At 53.9% G+C, this 22,439-nt stretch overlaps 4 protein-coding genes and 1 long non-coding RNA gene across 6 annotated transcripts in view; 2 read left to right on the top strand and 3 right to left on the bottom strand.

Annotated features, from left to right (window-relative positions):
* The first annotated feature begins 91 nt into the window (after positions 1 to 91).
* alg5 (ALG5 dolichyl-phosphate beta-glucosyltransferase) lies at positions 92 to 3,836 on the top strand. The gene is made up of 10 exons (XM_057055145.1): positions 92 to 356; positions 670 to 835; positions 1,128 to 1,174; positions 1,354 to 1,422; positions 1,510 to 1,602; positions 1,694 to 1,807; positions 1,900 to 1,959; positions 2,026 to 2,177; positions 2,897 to 2,982; positions 3,281 to 3,836. Exons 1-10 carry the CDS (start codon positions 294 to 296, stop codon positions 3,394 to 3,396), a joined length of 966 nt encoding a protein of 321 aa, XP_056911125.1. The 5' UTR covers positions 92 to 293; the 3' UTR covers positions 3,397 to 3,836.
* Positions 3,837 to 4,087: 251 nt separating this feature from the next.
* Positions 4,088 to 5,767, bottom strand: LOC130537970 (uncharacterized). Of its 2 annotated transcripts, none has more exons than XR_008953732.1 (2): positions 4,845 to 5,767; positions 4,088 to 4,718 (listed from the first exon to the last, which is right to left on the bottom strand). It is a non-coding gene; the product is annotated as an uncharacterized LOC130537970 (long non-coding RNA). The 2 variants fall into 2 exon arrangements; XR_008953731.1 differs by having other exon boundaries at positions 4,088 to 4,715.
* Positions 5,768 to 5,824: 57 nt separating this feature from the next.
* On the top strand, positions 5,825 to 10,740 carry smad9 (SMAD family member 9). Its single transcript, XM_057055126.1, has 8 exons — positions 5,825 to 5,988; positions 7,544 to 7,987; positions 8,345 to 8,560; positions 8,639 to 8,893; positions 9,026 to 9,136; positions 9,269 to 9,490; positions 9,790 to 10,046; positions 10,219 to 10,740. Exons 2-8 carry the CDS (start codon positions 7,792 to 7,794, stop codon positions 10,360 to 10,362), a joined length of 1,401 nt encoding a protein of 466 aa, XP_056911106.1. The 5' UTR covers positions 5,825 to 5,988; positions 7,544 to 7,791; the 3' UTR covers positions 10,363 to 10,740.
* A 17-nt stretch (positions 10,741 to 10,757) lies between these two features.
* On the bottom strand, positions 10,758 to 12,235 carry rfxap (regulatory factor X-associated protein). The gene is made up of 3 exons (XM_057055151.1): positions 11,567 to 12,235; positions 11,375 to 11,485; positions 10,758 to 11,248 (listed from the first exon to the last, which is right to left on the bottom strand). The coding sequence occupies exons 1-3, from the start codon at positions 11,987 to 11,989 to the stop codon at positions 11,144 to 11,146; spliced, it is 639 nt and encodes a 212-aa protein (XP_056911131.1). The 5' UTR covers positions 11,990 to 12,235; the 3' UTR covers positions 10,758 to 11,143.
* Positions 12,236 to 12,754: 519 nt separating this feature from the next.
* The window catches only part of dclk1a (doublecortin-like kinase 1a), a 35,556-nt gene continuing 25,871 nt past the window's right edge, over positions 12,755 to 22,439 (bottom strand). The window contains 12 exon segments of the mRNA XM_057055162.1: positions 12,755 to 14,633; positions 15,577 to 15,650; positions 15,745 to 15,858; positions 15,939 to 16,019; positions 16,097 to 16,193; positions 16,278 to 16,355; positions 17,113 to 17,246; positions 18,033 to 18,179; positions 19,285 to 19,404; positions 19,485 to 19,531; positions 19,534 to 19,640; positions 20,912 to 21,009. Coding sequence (XP_056911142.1) covers positions 14,576 to 14,633; positions 15,577 to 15,650; positions 15,745 to 15,858; positions 15,939 to 16,019; positions 16,097 to 16,193; positions 16,278 to 16,355; positions 17,113 to 17,246; positions 18,033 to 18,179; positions 19,285 to 19,404; positions 19,485 to 19,531; positions 19,534 to 19,640; positions 20,912 to 21,009 — 1,155 coding nt within the window. The 3' untranslated portion in view covers positions 12,755 to 14,575.

Genomic DNA, 22,439 nt, shown 5'->3' with positions numbered 1-22,439 from the left:
GGCTACTGCCGTGCATGTAGGCCCACCCCTGCGCGCCAGGGGGCGCTGTGGCCTGTAAAGCTGTCACATGGCCGCTCGAGGTTGTCTCGCTTCGAACTGATGATGTGTCAACAAAAGTGGCCACTTCCGCGTCAGCGCGGTGTTCAGGTGTGATTGGAGGCGGATGGAAAGAGCCCGACCGAAGCTCGTCCCGTCCTGTCCTGCTCGTCCCGGGACGCTGAGAACAGCGGGCCGGCTCTTTGGCTGCTCGCTCCGCCGGCTGCACTCTCTCTGTCTGGGCCAACTTGTGGGAGATGGAGCTTCTTCATGAGATACTTCTGGCCTTGTTCGCGCTGGCAGCTCTGCTCCTGCTCTTGGTAAATAGTCGTAAAGACTTCCCCGTATTTACTGAGCTCCTCTGGGCGTTCGGTGTTTGTTCACCTGTTCTTTTGCTCACATTCACCAGCGCGGTTCAAGGTTTGCCACTGATTTTCATTCCTATCAAGACATGTATCATATATATCTGCATCATATCAGCAAATTCAGGGTCTTTAATCTGAACAGATGGGGACTAACGTGGCCGTGAGGAGACAATAAAACGCTGCTTGACTTCTCTCCAACTCCGAGTGAGAGCAAAGCTGTCCTGCATGTGTCAGATGTTCTGATGTTCTGATGTGGATCTCCTTCCAGCTGGTTCTAGCAGCACATGTCACTGCCAACATGAGCACTTCTAGAGGCAACGAGGAGAAATATTTCCTGACGTCGACAGGAGAGAAGGACCCTTCTCCCAGCCTGCATGACCCCTTTTCCAGGGAGCTGTCGGTGGTGATCCCAGCCTACAACGAGGAGCTCAGAAGTGAGTCCCAGGCTTCAGTGGAGCACTTTTCCTAGTAATGTTGTCTTTGGAGCGTACGCATTGTTTAATCATTTGCATTCAGCAAAGAGGGTATGATTATGAATAGTATACTTGGCACGTCTGTTTTTAGTGTTTTACATGCAGCCACAGTTTGATCCGCAGGGAATGGTGTACCATCCTTCGCCAAGCTGGTTAGACCAGTCTAAATGTTTTACTTCATGTTTCCCAGCCATTATGCAGTCCTGGGGGGTCGAAGCTCGTTAATGTGACTTTTCCCTGTGTGTCATTCTAGTTCCTTTAATGTTGGATGAAGCGATGCAGTACTTGGAAAACAGACAGGTGAACGTTTGGCCTCCATAAAAGATTATCAGTAAAAACGTTGCTGCTGTTTGTTTAAAGGGAGGAAAGTTTGGGAGTTTTATCCTCTTCTGTTCAGTTACTCACGGGGCCAGTAGGGGGCAGCATCCAGTTAGAAACAGGTACTTTGTCAATTAAATTCCTCGTGATCTTTCCCACAGAAGAAGGACCCCTCTTTTACCTATGAGGTGATTGTTGTCAACGATGGCAGCAAAGACCAAACCACCGAGGTGATTCTTTTTCTATTGTAGCAGAAAAATGTGCCGGACGTTCAGTTACAAAAGGAAAGAATTTGACTTGTTCCGTTGTTCCTTCAGGTCGCGCTGCAGTACACACGGGAGTACGGTCCGGATAAGGTGCGGGTCATGACACTGGTGAAGAACAGGGGGAAGGGCGGCGCCGTGCGAATGGTGAGACCGGCGCTGGAATGCAGCACCCGAGTGTGTCCACGGAGGTGCTGATGTGGTCTGTTGTCTTTGTTCCCTGTTCTGCCCGTTGAAGGGAGCCATGATCTGCAGGGGGAAGCTCATCCTGATGGCCGACGCCGACGGAGCTACGAAGTTCTCTGACATTGAGAAAGCAGAGTCTGCTCTTCGTGACCTCAGCCCTAAACCGGTATGAACCGGTCTGTTTTAGTTCCACTCTCTCGGGCATTTTTCTACACACATTGATGCAGATCTGGATCAAAGATGTCTTTGTCTATTTAGGACAATATGGCAATTTGCTGTGGTTCCAGGGCTCACCTGGAGAAGGCCTCCATAGCTCAGGTAAGTGTCTGAGACCGTGTTGCGGTGGAACGTGCTGTGTGACCACGGTGATCTCTGGCTCCGCAGCGATCCGTGTTCCGCACATTTCTGATGTACGGCTTCCACTTCCTGGTGTGGTTCTTCTGTGTGAGAGGCATCAAGGACACTCAGTGTGGCTTCAAGCTCTTCACCCGGGAGGCTGCACTCAAGACCTTCTCTTCTCTGCACGTGGAGCGCTGGTGAGATCGCGTCTGAGGCCGAAGCATGACCACTCAAAACACCGTCGCTAACCTGATGGCGCTTTAGCGTCGGTGGAACTCGTGCAGCAGTGAACAACGTGGTTGAAACTGTGGCGAGGAATGATGCAATCGAAGGCCCGTCCAGCCGTGCGAGGAACGCAGCTCAAACGGGCCGTTTAATCAGAGCAGGAATGGCTGTCACTCACACACGCCTCCTCCACGTGGCCCGGCTAGCAGCTGTGATGTAGCTGATAACGCAGCAGCGAGAACAGCAGGAACAGGGCCACACCCTCAGAGGTGTAACCTGGCAACACGGAGGCTCGACGAGGGCGTTTTATTATCGCTGATAATAATCCATGACATCAGATTTAATACTGCAAACGTCGGTTTTCTCAGCTGATGCTTTATTTTGTGTGCAAATTCAAAGCACCGAGGGCTCAATATTTTCCTCGGTGCTTTGAATTTGCATTTGCATGTTCAACCCTCTAACCCCCTAACCCTAACCCTAACTCTTACCCTCTAACCCAACCCTAACCCTGACCCTGACCCTGACCCTAACCCAACCCAACCCTAACCCTACCCAACCCTAACCCTGACCCTAACCCTAACCCTAACCCTAACCCTGACCCTGACCCAGTCCCAGTGCACAGCTGAGCCTGGTTAGTAGCGACCCAACCCGGCTCCTTTGTAATGCAGCTGTTGAACGACTGCTGTCGCAGGGCCTTTGATGTGGAGCTCCTGTACATCGCCCAGTGCTTCAAGATCCCCATAGCTGAGGTGGCCGTCAACTGGACTGAAATAGAAGGTGGGTTTTTCATGGGATATGTGGACACGTGTGCCCCCCCCCCCCCCCGTCTGTATGTCTATAAATATCTGTTTGTTTCTGTGCCTGTGGTCGGTTGTTAGGGGGGTTTATCATTTAATCGAGAGGTAAATATTTGCAGCTACATTCTGTGACATGAAACCCATGTAAATAAATACTGGCCAACGATGGTGAAAAGCGTTTCACTCTGATTGTGGGACGCCTGTTCTCCGGTCAGCTGCAGCAGGTTGGGGGGGGGGCATCTACTACCTGGAGAACTAAAGGCCTTTCCTCTCTCCAGGGTCCAAGCTGGTGCCCTTCTGGAGCTGGCTGCAGATGGGACGAGATCTCATTTTTATTCGTCTGCGTTACCTCACCGGAGCCTGGAAGCTGGAGCCGCCCCGGAAGACCGACTAGCCACGAAGGCGAGCGCTGGTCTGGCAGAGGCGTCGGCAGCGGGGGCGTCGGCAGGGGGCCGTCGGCCCCGAGGACCAGGAGCGATTAACAGTGGCGTCCATCATCTGCTCCAACGTCCAGAATGTCAAATCCTTTTACTCCAGAGGAGCTTGGATGTGACGCGACGACACAACTGAATCCTGCCTTCTTTTTGTTTTTTAAATACTAATGTGATTTGGGCTACTAATGGCCAGGCGCTCACGTCTGTTGCCATGGTTGCAGGTCAGCTCTGATCTGTTACACAGGGTTTGCAAAAGGTGGAGGATCGGAGAATTCTGCCATGATTGTCACTCAAAACAGAGGTTAATGTGGTCTTGATGCTTCATTAAATGGTTGTTTGAAGGTTAAAGGGTGGGGGCTGATGGGATTATTGAACCCTTATTAAATACAGAATGAGTCTTTCTCTGGTGATCATTATTGAGCCGATAAACACGTGTTTGCTTCCATTCATTTATGAGCCAAATATGATGCGTTGGTGTGTAACCATGCAGACGAGTACTGATTCCGGGGGGGGGTTAAAATAGGGTGGGCAACAGCTTTACTGGTTTTGAGATGAAATCTGTGTGTGTATGTATGTGTGCGCGTGTGTGTGTGTGTGTGGGGGGGGGGGGGGGCAGTTAAAGGAAAACTGACATTTTCATCTCTAAAGATGTGAACTGTTCATGCAAAGGTTTTGGTTTTAATCAGCAGGACTATAATCAGATTTTTCATTAATAAAAATGATCAGACGCTGCCTTGTTGGCCTCCTTAGTCTCAAATTCACGGACACATCTTCCACTTCCTCCTCTACTTATTTGGCCTCCTCCATAAATTTTAACCCTTCGCACTTTGCTACCAGAAAAGTAGGCTTTCGTCTTTAAATGACGTTTTCCACAGGCAGCATGGACGCGACTTGTGCTCGTGAGTCCAATCATCTGGATCTCGGCGCTGTCTCAGGGGCCTCCCGGAGCCCCGGGAGCGCATCCTGTTGGGGCCCTGCCAGCACGTCTGACCGGCCTCCCCAGCCAGACAAGACCCAGTCGGAATCCTAATGCGGCCGCTCCTCTCTGGCTTCCTGTCAGTGTTCCGCTGGTGACATCACGAGGGCGCGTTAAGAGCCAACTGTCATTTAAAGACGCAGGTGAACTCTGCACGCGCCCGTCGGAGTTAACTTGGCTGCTTCTTCCTTCCGCTCAACTAATTAATGGTCCTCGTGATTGTAGAGCCCTGGCTCCGATACCCCCCCCCCCAGGTTTACCTGAGGGGGGCCCTCACCTCTCCAGGTGCTCCCAACGACACACCTGCTTCACAAGGGAAATGAAAGTGAATGAAATGGAGCAGGAACCCTGGCGGCTTCTCTTGGAGTTCGGACCATTGTTACTTCCTGCAGCAGTTGCAGTAAACTGAAAATGTCAAACTTGTAGACTCACTGTCGCCAGCCGGGTCTGCGTCATTAACCGGTCCGGTCACGGCACTCCCGATGGAAGGGTCGTGTCCATCCGCACGGAGCCAGTCCCAACAATAGGACAGGCGTCGAAGAAACCACAATAAAATGGTTCGAATTCGAGTGAAGGACAGCAGAACCTTGTTCCGCCTTCCTGTGAAATGTTTCCAGTGGTGCGCAAAGTTTGGCGTGCAGGTGCAGGGTGCGTGCGCGTGTGCTATTAGGTGTAATTAACAAATCAAAGACCATCAACAATAACTGGATGAGGCCGAATACAGGCGTTACACAAAGGCACAGGTCAGGTGACAGGACGACGTGTCGGGTTTTCCACAGCTCCATCTGTTGGGGCCAGAAGACAAACTCAGGTAGTGCGCGCGCGTGCACGGGCACCGCGCAGTCGAATCTGTAATCTCTGAAATCCTGGGAAAGTTCCAGGCGGGGGAAGGCGGAGGGATCTTTCATGCAGGCGCTGCGGTTCCAGCCAGGCTGACGCCGTCCAGGCTGCGCAGCGCTGCTGGAGGAGTGGAGGCTCCGGGGAGCTCCAGACCTGCGTCACCGCACCTCGGATGGCGAGCACACGCCCGGAAACGCGCAGGCCTGGGCCTTCGCAATAAAAGCTGGAGCTCAGGAAGAAGCGCGGCTGGTGACAGAGCGTCAGAGGATTAGCGTGATGACACCAAACCAGGCCGGGCGTTGCTCCTCTTTCCGGGTGTTGTTAGCACCTGTCACCTGTTGGGACACCTGTCGCCGTTAGTGTAGCCTTGGTTGTTCCCTTATAAATACAGGGATCACATCCTTAACCCTTTTGAATTTAGGCACTTAGAGAATAGAACATTTCATGAATAGCATCAGCGTGAGCAAACTGAAGGGGTCCAGGCGAGGTAAGAAAAGAAAAGTGCCCTCGCTTCTCTTTCGGCTGCCGTAGCGGTGCTTTTATTCTGAAACCATAAAGAGGATTTCATCTAGTTCTAACCTGACTCACCCCTCTTGTCAACACGCGCTCGTCAGACAGTCCACACACACACGCACATTCACACGCACCTTTTCTGAGCGAGTGTGAGCTGACCTAAACTTTCACAGCCCAGAAGGCCTCCGTGCGTGAAGGACCGTCCGCGCTCCACTTGGCGAAGGTGAGAGAAAAGGCGAAACTCGGCTTGTTTAGGGTTAGGGTGCAAGAACGTGCACTTTTCTTCTTGTTGTACATTTAATGTCAGGTTTAACCGCCGCTTCGCTTCAGTGAAATGCGTCATTAAACGTGCACCCGCGTTCAATCAAGAAGGAGTTTTAAATGTGAACAGGCGCGTTTCCAAAAGAACTGCCTCCATTCCATCTCGGGGGGGTCATCACGCGCCTCCAGGTGCGTCCGCAGGTCACCGGGACGCTGCCTGGATCACGTGATCGGAGATGGCAGTAAAAGGGGAGCTGGCGGCTTGACTTCTGGGGGGGCTGGTGTCCCGGTGGGGGGGGCTGGTGTCCCGGTGGGGGGGGCTGGTGTCCCGGTGGGGGGGGCTGGTGTCCCGGTGGGGGGGGCTGGTGTCCCGGTGAGGAAGCGCGTGGTAATTAGCCTATCGAGGCTGCAGACTGGGCGACGCCGGGCTCCATAAAACAGCCCCGCGTGCCGATGCCGCAACGAGCTGCTGCGTTTTTGGAAGTTGCTTCTTTTCCCTTTCCTGTGATTGTGGATCTCCAACTGTGTGTCACAGCTGGGCTCATGATGGGATGGCGAGCTGCCCGTTCTACCTTTCTGTGCGCCCGAGACAACGTTCCTGGGCTGGAGGGAACGCGCACAGGCGCAGGCAGGAGCTCGAAAATCCAAAATTATGCAATATTTTGGCTGCAGCGCGGGTCAGATGGGATAAACCAGAGACTCTGAGATAGGAGATAAGACAATGAGATCACCCCAACAGGCAGAGGAGCTGAGATTATCAGCAGTGTTGAAGAAACAAGTGGGACACAAGTGTGGTAGGAAAGAGTCACCTTGTTTTTTATGTGAAAGATGAGAAGACAAACACACAAAACACACACTCTCTCTCTCTCTCCCCCCCCCCTCTCTCTCTCTCTCTCTCTGTCTCTCTCTCTCTCCCTCTCTCTCTCTCTCCTCTCTCTCTCTCTCTCTCTCCCTCCCCTCTCTCTCTCTCTCCCTCTCTCTCTGTCTCTGTCTGTCTCTCTCTCTCTGTCTCTCTCCCCCCTCTCTCTCTCTCCCTCTCTCTCTCTCTGTCTCTCTCTCTCTGTCTGTCTCTGTCTCTCTCCTCTCTCTCTCTCTCCCCCCTCTCTCTCTCTCCTCTCTCTCTCTCTCTGTCTCTCTCTGTCTCTCCCTCCCTCCCCCCCCTCCCTCCCCCTCCTGTCCTCCCCCTCCTGTCCTGTGATGTGTTCTGGCCAGACACTATGGCTCCTGGGCGTCAGTGGCATGATCATAGAAAGAGAGGCCAGAAAGGACATTCCACTGTTGTTCATGAGTCTGGAGCCCGGTCTGGTCGTGCTGCTCCGCTCCATCTCGGACAGAAACTGTTCTGGGATCCGGTTCATTTGACGCTACGGCGGTTTATCTTGTGGGGGGGTTATGAGTAGGTTTTGGCGATGTGGTCGGTCTCTGATTGACTTCACATCAGCTGATGGGGTTTGGACCTCCAGGCTGAGCCCCAGAAAGTCTTTGGTTGATCTAAAACCTCTCACTTCTCTCGCCAGATGATTGAAACCTGACCCGTATTTGTGCCTGGGCGAGGGGAACCACCCCCGCTGGAGGCTTCGAGCCTGCAGGATCTTCACTGTGCACCGACAAAAGAGGGAAGTTCAGCTCCTCGGGAGCGACAGTGGAACTCGGGCAGCAGCCCGTTGACACAGACCCCCCCCCCCCCCGTCCTCCCTCCTCATTATTTGCCGTTGTCACGGGAACATTAAACCCCTCTTGCAGCACCCGTCTGACCGTCTGTGCGATGAACTCCACCGCCTCCATCACGTCGCTGTTCTCCTTCACCAGCCCAGCGGTGAAGCGTCTGCTCGGCTGGAAACAGGGCGACGAGGAGGAGAAGTGGGCGGAGAAGGCGGTGGACTCGCTGGTGAAGAAGCTAAAGAAGAAGAAGGGAGCGATGGAGGAGCTGGAGAAAGCCCTCAGCTGTCCCGGGCAGCCCAGTGAGCGCCACAGTTTCTACACAACATTCACTAGTGTAGCTTTTTCAGAACGTCGAGCAGTTGCTCCTGAGGAAGGACGAGTAGTTTGGGAGCGCCTGAGTTCCCTGTGTCTCTGTAGTGCCGAGCAGCGAAGGCCCAAATGCTAAAACGATTTAACAGTGTAACTAAAGGTTTCACACCCGCGGCGTGCGGCAGCGTGCACGGGCGGGAACTTTCTGGACAAACTTTTGATCAATCGGGCTAATTTTAGAAAACTTTGTACGAGTATAAACTATAAACAAGTGATCTTGACTCCTACAGCGTGCGTTACAACCCCCCCACTCTGCTGTAATCTCTGACACCCGTATCGTTGCCCAGGCAAGTGTGTGACCATTCCCCGCTCCCTGGACGGCCGGCTGCAGGTGTCCCACAGGAAGGGGCTGCCCCACGTCATCTACTGCCGGGTGTGGCGCTGGCCCGACCTGCAGTCCCACCACGAGCTGAAGGCGCTGGACTGCTGCGAGTTCCCCTTCGGCTCCAAGCAGAAGGACATCTGCGTCAACCCGTACCACTACAGACGGGTGGAGACTCCCGGTAACGGACAGCAGCTCCTGTGGCGTTCGCAGGAAGCTCCTCGCTAATGACTCCGTTTCTCTCTCCGCCCCCCCACAGTGCTGCCGCCGGTTCTGGTCCCACGCCACAGTGAGTTCAACCCGCAGCATAGCTTGCTGGCAAAGTTTAGGAACACCTCCCTGCACGAGCCGCTGATGCCCCAGAACGCCACCTACCCAGACTCCTTCCCCCCTCTGCCCTGCTCCTCCTTCTCCACCTCCCCCTCCTCTTCCCTGGCTCGGTCCCCCTCCACCCACAGTTACCCCGACTCCCCCAACAGCTCTGCGGAGCCCGGCAGTCCGTATCACATCGCAGGTAGGGATCGAAGCGAGCAGGTCGTGGCCTTCCCATCATGCCCTGCCCTCAACCCCAAAGTCTCAGATGAGTGTGCATCACTTAATTTTACCCATTGATCCATTTCCTGTAATGTGGGGCGGGCTTTCCCAGCCGAAACCCCCCCGCCTCCTTACAGTATGATGGAGACCAGTCCTCAGGAGGACGTGAAGCCAGGAAACGCCACAGAAACCATCAAACTCACATTTTCAGCTCCTCACAGAGGCAAGTGAAAGAGGAACAGGTCCGCTCCAGTTCTGGTGTTGGCCTCGGCCCAGCGGCACATCGGGGTTTGGGATCCGTTTGGCTCAGAGGGTCCCAACGTAAACAACTTCCTGTCTGTTCCCGCCCATCTAGACCTGCGGCCGGTGTGTTACGAAGAACCCGAGTACTGGTGTTCGGTGGCCTACTACGAGCTCAACAGCCGGGTGGGGGAGACTTTCCACGCCTCGTCGCGCAGCGTCCTCGTGGACGGCTTCACCGACCCCTCCAACAACAAGAACCGCTTCTGCCTCGGCCTGCTGTCCAACGTCAATCGCAACTCCACCATCGAGCACACGCGCAGGCACATCGGCAAAGGTGGGCGGGGCCACGCGTTCGCGTTCACGCCCTTCTGAGTCCATAAGATTTAGGTGCACGTGCGTGTTGACCGGGATCAGGTGCTGAGGTCCCTGGGGCCCATTCAGGGGCGTCTGATCCCTGCCGGCACAGCTTTGTAACTTCCACACGTGCACGTTTAGATGTGAAGACACGAGGCCGAACGATTGTGGTGGAAGAGTTCAGGACGCACAACCATCAGGCGCCTCAGGGTTCCAGTGCACAACAGTGGAGGGAAGCCAGTTGGTACTTGATCTGAGCTGGTTCCTCCTGTGTCTCAGGGCTGCACCTGTACTACGTGGGCGGGGAGGTGTACGCCGAGTGCCTCAGCGACAGCAGCATCTTCGTCCAGAGCCGCAACTGCAACTTCCAGCACGGCTTCCATCCCACCACCGTCTGCAAGATTCCCAGCGGCTGCAGCCTCAAGATATTCAACAACCAGCTGTTCGCCCAGCTCCTCGCCCAGTCCGTCAACCACGGCTTCGAGGTCGTCTACGAGCTCACAAAGATGTGCACCATCCGCATGAGCTTCGTGAAGGTACTGTGGAACGGGGAGGCGATGGCCCATTAGTCTGGCATTGGTGTTCTCAATCTCAGCACTTGTTTCTGGACGCGCTGGGGGGGGGGCATCCTTCTACTTCCACTGCTCTGTGATGCTTCTATTTATAAGCGTGGACTTATTTTGAGATCTGGCTGTATCCTCTCTTTAGGGATGGGGTGCCGAATACCACCGTCAAGATGTGACCAGCACCCCCTGCTGGATAGAGGTGCACCTGCACGGCCCCCTGCAGTGGCTGGACAAGGTCCTCACACAGATGGGCTCCCCCCACAATCCCATTTCTTCAGTGTCATAACGCAGACACGCACCTTCCTGCTCTTTGTTCGCTCGCACAGGTAGTCATAGATTCTGTATTTTCCGCTGTTATTTTGTGCCCCCCCCCCCCAAATCCTTGACTCTCACACGACCTTGGACAAAACTGCAAACAAGTATTTATGAAGACTAATTCATGCGAATGAATGCTTGTGTTCCTGAAGAGACTTCTGGCTTCTGTGGGGACAGTAACTGCACTCCGAAACAAGGTGGGATATATTATGGGATATATTTCTAGGTACTCAGACGCGTTAAATGCTAAATGTTGTTGCTGTAGTATGTACTGTACGTCCAACTAATATATGGGTTCTTGTACTGGTTGCTTTGTACTTGTTCCATTAAAAATGAGGTTTTCATATAAGTTTGTTCAATAAAAAAAACAATTTAGAATTTTAATCCATCACAGCACAGCATAAAGAGAGCAGAGCTGCTGAGCGCAGCAGCAACGCGTTAGAGCTGCTGCCATCACTCCTCAGTCCACAACACTCAAAGTTATAAGTGCAAAAAACACTGAAAAGGTGTTTAAACACCTGCTGACGTGCACTCCACAGCTGACCGTCATGTTGCAGAGTGCACGCCAACCTCCATCACAGAAGACAGACATCAGATCCCTGGAGTAGATTCACAATAAAAACATTCCCAACCATGAGGCGAACCTCACGAGTCCTCACGCCTGGTGTGGACGCCCGAGTTCCTCCGTCCCACCGACGCATCAACCAGCACAATTCTTCAGTGTTCGTTCCACAGATGTGAGCAAATAAGCGTCAGCAACCCTGGAAGTGCTGCTGCGACGGGCCGTGAGTCTGCGTGGCCAGAAAGTGCTGCTGCTGCTGGAGGAAGCGGATCACCTCCGGACTCCTGAGTAACGACTGCAGGACACACACGGAAACATGGGAGCATTTCTATCAGAACTCAGGAAAACTTGGAACTTTTAAGGTTTCACACAAACTAAATACATGTTAGGGTTAGGTGAACATGGTGCACAAGGTGGTTACCAGTCTCTTCTGGTTGAGGACCTGCTCGATGAGTGTGGGTCTGGCCGGCCGGTCTCCCATGGCGCCCAGCCGCTGTTTGTTCACAGACACGGGACGTTCTTCCGAGTTCTCCTGAAACAGGAACATTTCAGCATCTCAAACTGGTCCATTTGAATGAAAGTGTGCGCGATGCCTCTCGTTCATCCACCTTACATCGAGCTTGGTGCTGGACATGGCTTTGTCGCTCTTTTTCTTCTTGTATTTGTCTTTGTACATCTTGTTGCGGTGCTTCTTGCACATCCACGGCTTCCTCTGCTTGGCCACCTGCGTGGAGGTCTCCGTGCAGCCCTCGTAGGTGCACTGTTTCGGAGCGTTGTCGCCCTCCGAAGGCTCGTCGTCGTTGAGCTCCTCCGGGCTGGCGGCGCTGTCTCGCGGGTCCGACGTGTCCAGAACGTCGCTCTCCTCGTCTGGGTCGTCCATGTCGTAGGAAGAGGCGTTGTTGTCCGGGTCCTGGGGCGTCGTCACGTTCCTGCTGTCGACAACGCCGCTCTTGCTGACATAGTACCGCTGGCCGTCCTTGATGAGGAACAGAGTCGAGTCTTTGTTCACCGGCGTCGAGGCGTCTTCTTCGCTCATGACTGCTGCAGCGGAGCTTAGCGAGCTAGCTAGCTAGTTACAAACCATCGCGTCTCCTTATGAGATAGCTGGCAAACGCAGGCTTCACGCTAAAACCTTTTATTGCACTATGCTCGTAATTGCTATTAATATTATACGGAGTAATGCGAGATTATTGTGCAGACCACCCGAGAAGCTCCGGCGGACCCGAGTCGGCGCACGCGAGGGTTTTCTTCTTCGCTGCTCTGGTCGTTTCCTGTGGTTGGCTGCCCTCTACTGGCCAAAAGGAGATGTGCAGTGATCACATAGATGGAAATCGGGGAAAAGTCTAGAATATTTTAAAACTATATCAATGAGTAAGAAAGAGTTAAAACGGCGAAGTTTCCTCTTTCTTCTCCACCCACACCCGCACCAGGGGAGGATGCAAGCGTCGTTTCCCAGGCGTCCCAGATAAGACAGAAAAGAGCTCCACGTTGGGTTCAGCACCAGTTTTCTGACTGGTAAATACAGAAGAAATGTTCCAGTTCTGGAGCGGTGACTGGAAAAATCCAATGCACACACTAAAACACTTTCTTCAGTGACTCTAATATTATTTGTATTTTATTTATTCTATTTGTAAATACAAAAACCTACACTACAGTTATATTAATCCACGTTTAGGCTGCGACTACAATTCAATTTCCCTACGGGGATGAATAAAGTAAATCTTGAATCTTATGACTATTTTGGAATAACTGACAAGGTTTTGTGTTCTTTTTCAAATTATTATTTAAAGAAAACGGCCCATTTGTTTTTCAGATATTTTATTTCTGCTAATTATAGACCGTTATTGAACAGTTACAGGTATTGAATGAGTGGTAATGCTGTGTCAGAGCACTCTGTGAACCATGTTTCCATGTGCTGAAGCAGCACAACCAACTTAAACGCATCTATTCAACATGTCACCACATCCGTGTTCACGTGTGAGGATGGGAATGATTACAGAAAGGGTTAGGACAACTGCAGGGAGATCATCTGTTCAGACTGTGAAACCACTCTGCATTTCTCTCACCCCTCTGATTTCTTTTCCCTTTACTTATAGGATCAACCATGTCATTTCCTCTCTGCAAAGGAAGTGACATCATTATCTCACAGGAAACAAGATGATTTTTCTTCTCTAAATCTGATTAATATATTTGTCTGTTTACAGTTCTGATAGATTAACTACTGGTAAACAAATAAACTGTATTGTGAGCTATCAAAATAAATAAAATTATGCTATTTACATACAACATATAAACAATACTTCATCACAAAACCATTTATATAAGAATAGGCTACTGTATGTCTGTCATGCTTTCATCTGAATAAATGAAGCCATGAATGAGGTTGTACGGAGCAGAAATAACTCCTCCTTCCCAACGCTGCTGCTGGTTTTTCCGGCACCAATAGCACTTAAATAGGCAGCCGATAATGTAATAAATAAATAAAAACACACCGATAATGCTGGAATATATGACTGAAAATACACGTTGTTGTGGAAAAGAATGTAAACAAAAGCTTTGGGGAGGATGGAAATAAAGTACAAAATCTGTTCAGATGTTGCTACAATAGCATTCTGTGTGTGTGTGTGTGTGTGTGGTGTGTGTGTGTGTGTGTGTGTGTGTGTGTGTGTGTGTGTGTGTGTGTGTGCAGTCAACAGATGGATCAAATGCACCATTATCCAGGGTAAACTTACGGCGGTCTGACTGCAGGAAGGCACAGCCAAGCTCGCTCCTCCGCTGTCATTTAAGACAAACACTGTTTTGCACAGATTTGGGGGGGGGGGGGGGCACACACACACGTCCTCTACACTTGTTTTCACAGAGCCGACAGCATCCTACTCCAAAAAGGGCTCAAAACTACTTCCACCCACCCCGTTTCAGTGCCATGTTCTGAGCACAAAGATTTCCTCTGTGAAAAAAGGAAAATGCGAGTAAAAAAGTGTCAAAGAAAGAGTGAATGAACGAGACATGATCACGGGCTCATACGGCCGTGTCTGGACGGCCACCGCGGCGTCCATGTCCAGCCCAGGTCATCCCTGGAGGGGAGGCTCTCGCCCCTTCTCGAACTCTTGGCTCAAATGAAGAACTTTTAAAGGAAAGGAAAATCTCTCATCCCACTTTTCCTGTTTCCGTTGCTTCTCCAGACTTTCTCCCAGCCTCTTATTTCCCCCATTCACCCTTTCATCAGTCTCAGGATTTAAAAAAGACGGATTTAGGAAAAGATACATTTTCCCACTGATTATTTTTCCTCCCGTTTTCATTTGATCACTCAAGTGCTGATGAGGAATCTCCTGGCCCCCCTCCCTCACTGAGGAGGGCGAGGAGATTCCTCCTGGCTTCATCCTCTCGTGGGTGAGCTCCAACAGGTGAACTGGGAGAGCGGGCCGAACTGGCTGAGCTGATGGACAGGTCATCAGAGTCAGACGGTCATCAGAGTCAGACGGTCGGCCCACGTTTGGGATCGTGTCAGGGGTGAGGAGGGGGGGGGCCACGGGTAGAGCTGGGAGGCAACTGGGAGGCTCCAGCCACGTTCCTGTGGATGTTGCTGCGGTCACAGTCGGCATCATCTCCAAAAACAGGTGCTTCACATCCGAGTGGCATCCTCGTCTGAGAACCTGCCCCTCCTTATCAAGAGGGGCGGCCTGGACATGGAAGGACCCAGAGAACAAAATGATTAGAACCTCCGTTGGACACATTGGTGCCAGAAAACCAGTATGGAGGACCAGGACAGTATGGAGGTCCAGGACAGTATGGAGGACCAGGACAGTATGGAGGACCAGGACAGTATGGAGGACCAGGACAGTATGGAGGACCAGGACAGCAACATGTGGTTATTTCTGCCCATTCTTTAGTAATGTGAATGAAGCCATTGAGCTCCTGCTGCGCTGCCATGCTCCAGTTCTATAAGATCAACGCTCTCTTCTCCGCTGGGCGTGATCCAGGATCACGTGGCTGCAGCCCTGAAATGTCTCTGCAACTCTGCTGTCTCTCAGTATTTGATTGGATTTCAACAAAACCTCAGGTGCAGATGCCAATAAAGTAAAAAATATTCATCTAATACAGACCATTAGCATTAGCATGCTGCTAACTGTTGCTCTAGTATCTTAACCATTTAATAGATGTATTCCTAATATTACATATATGACCGGATTATATGTATTTCTACTGGTGCATCTCCGGCTCCTCCACACAAAAATGCTGTGGGTGCTGGGTGCTGGGTGCTGGGTGACTGTCAGGTTAGCAGGAGGAGCAAAATAACAGACCAAATAATAATAATAAAGGAGTGAGGGCAGCAAGCAAAGGAGCTGGGACACATTTCTGAAAGGCAGCAATCACAAAGAAAGTGTGGGGAAGTGAGCAAAGCAGAAGGATGAGAGCAGATCTAACACACAGGAACACGACATCTCACACGGGCTCACGGACACAGGCGGCAACATTGTGCAGCACCGGATGGAAACAAAGGCTAAAAAGAAAAGCCCAGCCAGACACGAGGAGCAGGACATGAGGAGGTGGCAGCAGGCGCCACTCAGGGCTGCGGGACGGACAGGTGAGTTAGGGTCGGGTCTCTATGGAAACCGGGCGTACCTTATCCAGTACATGGCCGGGTGCTGGTAGAAATCCAACGACCCAGATCTCTGCATAGAAAAGCTGTCATCCAGCTGAGCATAAAGAGAAACCAGCAAAATCAACCCAAACATCTGGGAGCACCATGGGTCTCTCCCGCGGGTTCTGTCGGGCCCGTTAGGGACTTACGGAGATGACTGACACTCCAGCGGTGGTGTCGTTGCCCTTTGGACTGGTGTTGAAGTGCTTCTTGATCTTCCCCGCTACTGAGAGCTGATGATGGTTCTCACATAGACCCTCGTCCTGAATCAGGAGAGAGCACAGGAACTGAACCAGAGCTCCTGGGGAACATCCCCAGCTCAGGCGGACTCAGGCGGACTCACCGTGACCCAGGGGTGCTCCAGAACCTGGAGGGCGGTGAACCTTTGGTCGACCTCAACCTCCAGCATGACTCGGATCAGATCCTGGAGTGGTGAGCAGACACGGGTCGTTTTTAATGGCCTCCCTATCACAGGGAGGAAAGGGGCTGGCGCTCACTCACCTTTGCTGTCTCCGACACGTTGTCCCAGTACGGCAGCGGGAACTCCAGCTGCCCCGTTAGGATCTGATCAAAAAGCACTTCCTGATCGTCACTGCTCCTGTAAACACATGGAAACGAGATCACAAGAGTCGTTGCTGCAGATGGCGTGAATATTATTATTATTATTATTAGCTCAGCTCACCCTCGGAATGGTGGGAAACCACACAGCAGGATGTAGGTGATGACTCCAGCCGCCCAGACGTCCACCTTAAGGCCATAACTGCCCCGGGACAAACAAATACGGTTGTTCCTTTGACTTGGGACTCAACGTCATGACATCCCGTCCCACCCCGACCCCGACCCCGACCCCGGCCCTGACCCCGACTCTGACCCCGACCCGACCCTGACCCCGGCCCCAGCCCCGACCCCGACCCACCCGTCACCCGACCCCCACCCTGACCCCCACCCCGTCCCCACCCAGGCCCGGCCCCGACCCCGACCCCGTCCCACCCTGACCACACCCCTGACCCCCACCCCGTCCCACCCCGGCCCCGGCCCCGACCCCGACCCCGTCCCACCCTGACCCCCACCCTGACCCCGGCCCCGTCCCACCCTGACCCCCACCCCGACCCCGGCCCGACCCCGGCCCCGGCCGGCCACGGCCCCGGCCCCGGCCCTGACCCCGACTCTGACCCCGACCCCGACCCTGACCCCGGCCCCAGCCCCGACCCCGACCACCCCGTCCCACCCTGACCCCCACCCTGACCCCCACCCCGTCCCACCCCGGCCCCGGCCCCGACCCCGACCCCGTCCCACCCTGACCCCCACCCTGACCCCCACCCCGTCCCACCCCGGCCCCGGCCCCGACCACGACCCCGTCCCACCCTGACCCCCACCCTGACCCCGGCCCCGTCCCACCCTGACCCCCACCCCGACCCCGGCCCCGACCCCGGCCCCGGCCCCGGCCCCGGCCCCGGCCCCGGCCCTGACCCCCGCACCGCCCCGACCCCGACCCCGACCCCGGCCCCGGCCCTTACCCTGTTTCTGAAATGATTTCCGGTGCTACATATGTCGGGGTCCCACAGACGGTGTAAAGGGGTCCGTCCACCACGGTCGCTAAACCAAAGTCTCCTAGTTTCAGGCTTTTGCTGCCATCAGCGTGTTCATACACCTGCACACAAAGGAGGAGATCAGGAGAGGGAGAGAGGAGGGAGGAGGGAGGAGGGAGGAGGAGGGAGAGCGGAGGAGGAGGGAAGGAGGAGGAGGAGGGGAGGGAGAGGAGAGGAGGAGGAGGAGGAGGAGGAGGAGGAGGGAGGAGGAGGAGGAGGAGGAGGAGATCAGGAGGAGGGAGGAAGCAGGAGGGAGGAGGGAGGAGGAGGGAGGAGGGAGGAGGAGGATCAGGAGGAGGAGGAGGAGAGGAGGAGGGAGAGAGGAGGAGGAGAGGGAGGAGGGGGAGGAGGAGGGGAGGAGGAGGAGGAGGGGAGGAGGGGAGGAGGGAGGAGGAGGGAGGAGGAGGAGGGGAGGAGATCATCTGGTCCCAGAGAAGCTCCGTCACACACGCTCGTGCTAACATGCTAACATCCAATTAGCACAAATCCAGTTCAGACACTGACTCCAAGCAATGATGCATCCACGTAGATAATATCGACTTTAGCTTCAGGGAGGGAGGAGCAGGAGGGAGGAGGAGGAGGGAGGAGGGAGGAGAGGAGGAGGAGGAGGAGGGAGGAGGAGGAGGGAGGTACAGGGAGGAGGAGGGAGGAGGGAGAAGGAGGAGTGGCAGTAGGAGGAGGAGCAGGAGGGAGGAGCAGGAGGAGGAGCAGGAGGGAGGAGGAGGGAGGAGCAGGAGGGAGGAGGGCGAGGAGGGAGGAGGAGGAGAGGAGGAGGAGGAGGAGGAGGAGGGAGGAAGCAGGAGCAGGAGGCCCGTCAGTGAGCGTCACCAGGTCAGCAGGGAACTCACCAGCAGGTTTTCTGGTTTAATGTCTCTGTGCACGATGTTGAGGCTGTGGAGGTGTCTGATGGCGTTGGCCAGGTTGTGCAACATCCCGCTGGCGTCCCGCTCTGTGTATCTGTTGGCAGACGTGATGGCGTCGAAGAGATCTCCCCCCTGTGGACAAATATCGGGGGGGGGGGGGGGGGGGGGGCAGGGGGGGGTCAGGGGGGGGTCGGGGGGGTGTGTGACAGCTTCAGCCTGAACTCTGTCTGAGCTGCTCTGCAGTTTGTTTCCTGCGCTTTAATAAGACTTTCACTCATTTTTATCCTTTTCTTCACCTTCGCCGCTCCGTCATTCTCCGTTTCTTAAACTTTCCTTGCACATTAATCCCCCCCCCCACACACTCTTATCCTCTTTCCAAGAGGACTAAATAGAACAGAAGCTTAAAATAGGGCTGAACTTTGGCTCCTTCACCCCCCACCTGGAGACAGTGATCCACCTGCACAGCTTCCTGTATTTAAGCCTCAGCTCCGCCACAGACGAGGCTTCAGGGTTTGTGGAGATTCCCAGATGAATCCCAGTACTGACGACGCTCCGATACAGCTGCTGTTCCCCAATAACGTGCTTTCCTCTGTGCTTCCTGCATATCCAAAGCTCTGACTAGAAAACAGATTTCTATGCTCGGTAGTGGCCACGGCGGTATTCCAGACGTGTTGGATCTAGTTTACGCCTCTGTGCGCCCCCATATTCCTCCACAGTCTACAAGAGCAATGTGAATCTTTGCGTCTCTGTTAAAACTGTTGCCGGTTTTTCCTGACAGGCAGCCTCATTATTTCTCCCTTTGTCTTTGGTTTTTCCTTCCGGACGTCTGCCTCATCCAGCTGCCTCACCCCCGCTCCTGGGTCGGACACATTCCCGCGTCGGCACATTCCCACTGCCGCCTGCCGCCCCTCCATATTCTGTAGTACTCTACAGCACATCGTGAACAGATGGATCACATTCCCGGCTGCTGAATTATGCACGAACGTCTCTGGTCTCCGACAGCGAGGGGGAATAAAGAATGTGAGTGCACGGGCGCTCCAGGCCACTCTTCCATTCCCTGGAGCGCCGGGTGCTTTAGCACCGCTGCCACTGTCTCGCCTGCCTCGTCCTCACAGTGGACAGAAACGTCTGCGTTAGCTTTGCGGTAGCTTTGCGGTAGCTTTGCGTTAGCTTTGCGTTAGCTTTGCGGTAGCTTTGCGGTAGCTTTGCCAGGCTAGTTTAAAGAGCAGACACGTGCCTTCACCAGCTCCATCACCAGGTAGAGCTCGTTGTACGTGTCCACCTCCTCTATGAGCAGGACGATATTGGGATGTTTGACCCGGCGTAGAATGGCCACCTCGTTCTGGATCATGTGCTCCTGGAACAGACAGAACGTTACAATGATGCCGTTGCGTCAGGAACGGGGCCGGCGGCGCCTTCTCTCCCGGAGCATCGCACCTTGCCTCTGCATTTGCCCTTGTTGATGATCTTCAGCGCGTACTCCGGCCCGTGGAGCGCTCCACGCACTCCCGCACCACCGCAAAGTTGCCGTCGCCCAGCGTGCGTCCACCCGTGTAGCGCTCCGATATGTAGGGCGGCACGGCCGGAACCTCACCACAGCTCGGCTGCAAGGCGGAAAGGCGACCTTTGAAAACAGCCAGCACCATTCCTGCTCTGGAATGTTCTCCAGTCCTTTGGAAAGTTTTTGTGTCCGTTTGTGATTTCATTTTACTCCGAAAATTAGTGCTAAAAGTGTCATAAACATTTTCTAAGCTGGAGGTTACTAAAGGTCAAATATAGTCACGGAATTATAGTGAGATTATTCTTAGGCTTTATAAATGGCATAGTGTGTGCACGTGTGTGTGTGCACGTGTGTGTGGGCACGTGTGTGCTGTGGTGGTGTGTGTGTGTGTGTCTATGTGTGTTGTCTGTGGTGTCTGTGTGTGTGGGGTGTCCCTGTGTGTGTGCCTCTGTGTGTGTGTGTGTGTGTGTCTCTGTGTGGGTCCCTGTGTGTGTCTCTCTTTGTGTCTGTGTGTGTGTCTCTGTGTGTGTCCCTGTGTGTGTGTCTCTGTGTGTGTCTGTGTGTGTGTCTCTGTATCTGTCTGTGTGTGTGCACGTGTGTGTGTGTGTGTGTCTGTGTGTCCCTGTGTGTGTGTCTCTGTGTGCGTCTCTATGTGTGCGTCTCTCTGTGTGTGTCTCTGTGTGTGTGTGTGTGGTGTGTGGTGTCTATATGTGTGTCTGTCTGTGTGTGTCTATCTGTGTGTGTGTGTCTCTCTGTGTGTCTATCTGTGTGTGTGTGGTGTCTTCTGTGTGTGTCCTGTGTGTGTGTCTGTGTGTGTGTGTCTCTGTGTGTCTCTCTGTGTGTGTCTCTGTGTGTGTGTGTCTGTGCATCTCTATGTGTGCGTCTCTCTGTGTCTGTGTGTGGTCTCTATGTGTGTGCGTCTATGTGTGCCTCTGTGTGTGTCGTGTCTGTGTCTGTGGGTGTGTATATGTGTGTGTGTCTGTGTGTGTGTTGCTCTGTGTGTGAGTCTATGTGTGTCTCTGTGTGTGTGTCTGTGTGTCTCTGTGTGTGTCTATCTGTGTGTCTGTGTATCTCTATGTGTGTGTCTGTGTGTGTGTGTGTGTCTCTATGTGTGTGTCTGGGTGTGTGTGTGTGTCTCTGTGTTGGTGTCTCTGTGTGTGCGTCTATGTGTCTCTCTCTGTGTGTGTCTGTGTGTGTGAGGGGATGAGAACATGATGTACTGATCCGATCAGCGACCGGATGCATCACAGGTCTGAATCACACGTGTGATATCTTCAAACGTGCGCGTCCACGCTGACCACCGGCGACTCCCCACCGGCGACTCCTCGCCGGCGACTCCCACCGGCGAGGAGTCGCGCTACGTTCCCGACGCTCCTCACCTTCGTTCACGGCTCCGTCTCCATCTTCCACTGAGCTGGAAACTTTGCTGGAAGACAGAGAGGTGGAAGAGCCCTGGGAACCCTGCAGAGAACACAGGAAGGGACGGCTGAAGGCAGGTGCAGGAACAGGAACGGGACAGGAGCGTCTTCAGACGCTGGTCGGGACCCGTCCACGCTGCTGTTACCGTGACAACACCTCGCCAACACAGGACATGAATAATTCCTCCTCATGCACGTTCACAGGCGTCTGTCAACACAACTGACTCGCTGCACCTCCTGACCTGCCGTCTGTTGTCATGGAAGCAGGCGGGGAGGCGGGGTCTATTCTGGACTGCAGATGAGAACCCGCCCCTCTCAAATGTGTCTTTCCTCTTCTCTCAGTCCTTCCTCTGCCGGGTCCATTTAGGACCCTCTCAGAGCGCCTTTCGTCACTCTCACTCTTCTCATTTGTAGGAATGCACGTTCCTCCCATATCGATATCTCTCTTTCCTCCCTCTCATTCATCTCGCCCGTCCTCCGGTGAGAAATCTTTGCGGGTTTGGGTTGTTTTTTTAAGCTTTTAAAGCTGCCGTGTCAGTGTCAGTAGCAGGGTAACACCTGCCATCAGATCTGCCATCAGATCTGCCATCATGGCTGCCATCATGGCTGCCATCATGGCTGCCATCGTGGCTGCCATCGTGGCTGCCATCGTGGCTGCCATCGTGGCTGCCATCGTGGCTGCCATCGTGGCTGCCATTGTGGCTGCCATCGTGGCTGCCATCAGATCTGCCATCGTGGCTGCCATCATGGCTGCCATCATGGCTGCCATCAGATCTGCCATCATGGCTGCCATCATGGCTGCCATCGTGGCTGCCATCGTGGCTGCCATCATGGCTGCCATCGTGGCTGCCATCGTGGCTGCCATCGTGGCTGCCATCGTGGCTGCCATCGTGGCTGCCATCATGGCTGCCATCACTCCCCGCCCGTCCGTCTGCAGCTCAGAGTGCGGCGGCTCGTTGAGAGCAGCTCTGCACACTCTCAGCAGGTGATTGGGGCCCAGCTGCATTTGGGTTACGTAACAGGGTTTTAGTTGGACCTTCAGCAGAATCTACTCACGCAATCCCATAATCGTCCTTCCCTTGTGCCGGCGCAACATTCTTTTGCTCTTTATGTGCCTCTCCTCTGCCCTTATCCAGCATCACCTCAGCCTCTTGTTCAGTGCCACAGACGGAAACAAAATGCTGTTTCCGTGGAAACCGCTTCCAGAGAGGCAGCTTATGAGGCTTCCAGACCGAAGCCCATATATGGCTGTTTCCTGTCTGAGCACCCACAGATGGTCCCGCCCTCTCGGAACATGGCGCCTTTAATCAGACAGACGGAGCGAAGACGAGGCAGCAGATAGAAGGAAGGATGGACGAGGTCAGGCCACACCCCCCATCAGGGCTGCACCTGGCCAGCTGTGCATCACCTCTGGAGCAGACTGGGGGGCTGCTGGGGTTACTGGGGGGTTACTGGGGGGCTGCTGGAGGGTTA

This window comes from Takifugu flavidus, chromosome 14 (assembly GCF_003711565.1).
Source record: "Takifugu flavidus isolate HTHZ2018 chromosome 14, ASM371156v2, whole genome shotgun sequence".
NCBI lineage: Eukaryota > Metazoa > Chordata > Actinopteri > Tetraodontiformes > Tetraodontidae > Takifugu > Takifugu flavidus.
The sequence above is the reverse complement of the archived record's forward strand: the minus strand, read 5'-3'. Positions and strand labels throughout refer to the sequence as shown.